This window comes from Merops nubicus, unplaced genomic scaffold (assembly GCF_000691845.1).
Source record: "Merops nubicus isolate BGI_N331 unplaced genomic scaffold, ASM69184v1 scaffold494, whole genome shotgun sequence".
Lineage (NCBI taxonomy): Eukaryota > Metazoa > Chordata > Aves > Coraciiformes > Meropidae > Merops > Merops nubicus.
This window is the reverse complement of record NW_008602095.1, coordinates 19,417-23,089: the sequence shown is the minus strand read 5'-3', so window position 1 is coordinate 23,089 and position 3,673 is coordinate 19,417. Positions and strand designations below refer to the sequence as shown.

At 37.7% G+C, this 3,673-nt stretch overlaps 1 protein-coding gene across 1 annotated transcript; it reads right to left on the bottom strand.

Annotated features, from left to right (window-relative positions):
- Nucleotides 1-1,603: 1,603 nt before the first annotated feature.
- On the bottom strand, nt 1,604-2,053 carry HSPB3 (heat shock 27kDa protein 3). The gene has a single exon (XM_008938210.1). The coding sequence runs from the start codon at nt 2,051-2,053 to the stop codon at nt 1,604-1,606; it is 450 nt and encodes a 149-aa protein (XP_008936458.1).
- Between the last annotated feature and the right edge of the window lie 1,620 nt (nt 2,054-3,673).

Sequence of the window (3,673 nt, the reverse complement as noted above, 5' to 3'; positions counted from 1 at the left end):
TTCTTGTACAAATTCCTTGTTTAGCAAAAGTAATAAATAAAATGCAAGAATTGGACCACCCACTTTTCTAAAATCAATTGCTTCAAATAACTTCAAGTCTAAACAACCATGACATAAATCTTTCTAATGCATGGTCATGTGCAGATGTACAAGCTTAGAGTTTTCATTTCAAATGAAAGGAACACTCTGGCTTCATGTAGTGAGAGTCTGGGGTTTGTTTTTCAGATTTTTTTTTTCAAATTCTTAAAATTAGTGTTCATTGTCATCTGAATACGTTTTTGATTTGTCCAAAAAGCAGATTGCAATCATAAAGAGTCTGTATTTAACTTGGCACTTTCCATTCCACATTCCTTTACTATTCATAGCACAGCAGTCATACTCCTCTCTAGTACACATTAAAGGAGGCAGTTTGACTTGCAGCTGCAGATTTTCTCAAATGTTTGAGTATTTACAAACTCTCTTACAGCACTTTTTTTTTTTTAATGTTGAGAAGAACAGATACTAGACATAGTGGATGGATTTTTTACATCTCTAACACTCCCACAGAATGAGAGACACTAAGACAGGAATTAAACCTGAGTAAGGAACCCCTGCACTTAAAATTAGATTCATGTAGAGCTTATGTTCAGACAGGGGAAGTGGCAGAAAATACATAGGTTGAAAAATTTTCCCTTGAAGATGCAATTGTGGGATCTCAGCCTAAACTGTCAAGCAACATGAAGGATGAAATATTACTCTGATTAAACAACAAGATTACCTACCTAAAATGCATAAGAATAAAGGCATCAGTACTAGGGTAATGCCTTCTTATTATCAGGTCTTCACAAGGAAGAATCTGATCCTTTTGAGTATATGTAAACTACATTTTTTCTTCAGTTGCTAATACACAGCAGAATATATTAAACAAAACCAAAATTCTGAATGTTTTTCAGTGTTTTCTTTCAAGTTAATTTGTCTTTGACAGAAAACATAATTTCTACTTATGATGTTTTCAAGCAGATATAGTCAGTGATTATCATTTTTTCTTATAGTTCCAAACATGCAACATGCTTCTAAAAGGTAATCTCTCAAGGACTTATTGTATACAGGCTTGAACTGTGAAAATAGTGTTTTTTCTTTTCTTTGTATACTTGTGTACAAAAGTTTCTGTACTTTTCCAGAGCCTATGGAAGAACTTAATCTCAAAAATGAGAAAACAGTTTTTTTGATATGTAAACTAAATTTCCATGAGACTCATAACCTGTCTATTGCTTCTTTAATTATGACTATGTATGACAAATGCTTATTCCTTAGTAATACCTGTCCTCCTACTGAACTCATAAATACGCTTTATTTTAAATATGTTATCAAATAGATTTTTTTTTCTCTTGCCATCACTAGCATAAATTTTCTACTGTTCAAAAAACCTATCTTTCCAACACATATGTAGATGAAGGGAAGTAGTATAACATTTCACATCAAACAATACACTCAGCGTACTGAAAAACATATACAAAGATTTTTCCCTTACTGTAACATAAATACAGCTGCATGCTTACTACACAGCATTGCTTTTGTTATATTGAGACTAAATTTATCTCACCAGTTGACTACATACGAGGTTCTAATTCCTTCCCTCCGAGTTCTTCATTTCAACAACCAAAATGCCATCGTGGCAGAAAAGTGCAGTCAAGTCTTTGTTCTCCACTCCACTAGGTAATTTGTATTGTCTGGTAAAGCTTCTGGATATGAAACCATGTTCATCCATCCTGGGTCCGTGCTGAGCTTTGATCAGGAGCCAGCCTTCAAAAGTCTGAATAATGATATCTTCAGGACGGAACTGCACAACATCCAGCAAGATCTGAAAGTGTGTGTTTTTCTCCTCCTGGTCGCTTTTCCTAGCCTCAGCTGTACTTTCTGCAATGCACCTTCTGTTTGTCAGTGCAGCTGTAGAAGGGCCTGGCAAAGCATACAAAGAGTGGTCCAGTTTGTGTGCTTCCAGCTCTTGGACATCAAACTGCTCTTGATAGCGCACAGGAGTTTCCACCCAGTGTCTTATAATGGCTTCTGCCATTGCTGAGGGAGAAAGATGTGTCGCTGCTCTTGTCAGTTTGGGGAAGCTGCGGAGTCAGAGCAAACTCTCCCCAGTCGAATGCTTTACCCGCAGACTAGTTTATTAGTTGATGTCACCTCTCACTTTTAGCATAGGCAGAGCTTAGCATTTAATAGTGCATGTGCTGTGCTCCAGTGCCAGAAGACTCCTTTCGTCTTTTATCCACTAACAATAGAGCACTATTTATAGTTCTAGGGTCTTGAGTGCCTTCAGCACATGCACAGCTTTCATGCATAAGTAGTAAAAGTGAAATTTTAATGCCCTCCAATTATTGCAATATCGTAGTTTGTCATCATGAATAATGAGTAGAGAAATAATGTGAAAGATACCTTAATTTAAATGGAAATATGATTCTGTTTTTCTAAGGGATACTTGACAACAGATACAAACTCTGCATTTCTTCTGGCTGAATACAAAGTTACTGAGCTAAAGGATTTAATTAGCCCGACAGGAGGATTGGAGCAGGTTTCAGGTTAGTTAAACTATAAAATTATCAAGTGCATTAGACGTTCTTGCAGAAGTTGTGCAGGGGTGAAATACAGGCATGGTTAAACATGTTATTGGTGGGAGGAGGGAGCCATAAGCCTCCCTGCCCAAAGACAGGGTGCTTGAAGGGCTGAGTCTGCACTCTTAGTGACCTACAAACACAGACACGTTCCAGCGTGTCAGGGAGTCAGACGCAAGAGGGCAGGGAGAGTTACAGTGGAAGCTCATGTTTCACAGCTTCCCGGAGAGGGCAAGCCGTTTTCCCCCAGTAGAGTAGTAATGACAGCTCCGAAACCTTAATGCTATCACATTGGCCCAATAAGCTTCACCTTCTGGGGCTGAACAACTTGAATCTGTGATCCCATCTACCGCATGTGTCTGGGGAACAGGATTGATGACCTCAGAGGCTCTGCATGGTATAATCTTGCTGCTCTGTGATCTCAGGCCATATAATGCCTACAAATGTTAATAGTTTGGTTAACAAGACCTAAGAGCAAAGTGCATTGAAAAGAGAAAAGCATTGCCAAATTTTAGGATGTTTGCTAGTATATCCCTGTAGCTGGGCTTGGTAATCTAAAGCAGAATGCATTATGGCAACTGATGGTGAAAACTGTTTCCCTCAGTTGCACTAATGATAAAAATAATTAAATGAGATACTTTTATTCTATCTTGACTGGCTGTTGTTGTTCAGAGCTCTCTCTCTCTTGTCCTTACAGCTTCCATTACCATGAAAATGGCAAGTCACTTTATATGGGATCTTTGGTTGCTAATGGATTGTAGATTTACATCGAAAGAGGCAGCTGAATTTTGATATCTAACAGAAATGGACCTCTGTATTGAGTTGATAGCAGAGCAGGATTACCAGGCATATCTATAATTAAAGTTCTAAGGTTGCTATTTCATTTTAGACTCATGAGGGCTGCATTGCAAGGTAAGGAAATTTTCAAAGGTAGATCAAAGGTTCAAGATAACTTGCATTAATGTCAAAACATTTAATTGAGTCTTGTGGTAAAGAAGAGTTATGCTTCTGTATTTAACCATTGGCTTTTCTCCTGTCAGATTGTCCTCCAGAAATAATTTAAAAATGCAATTCTG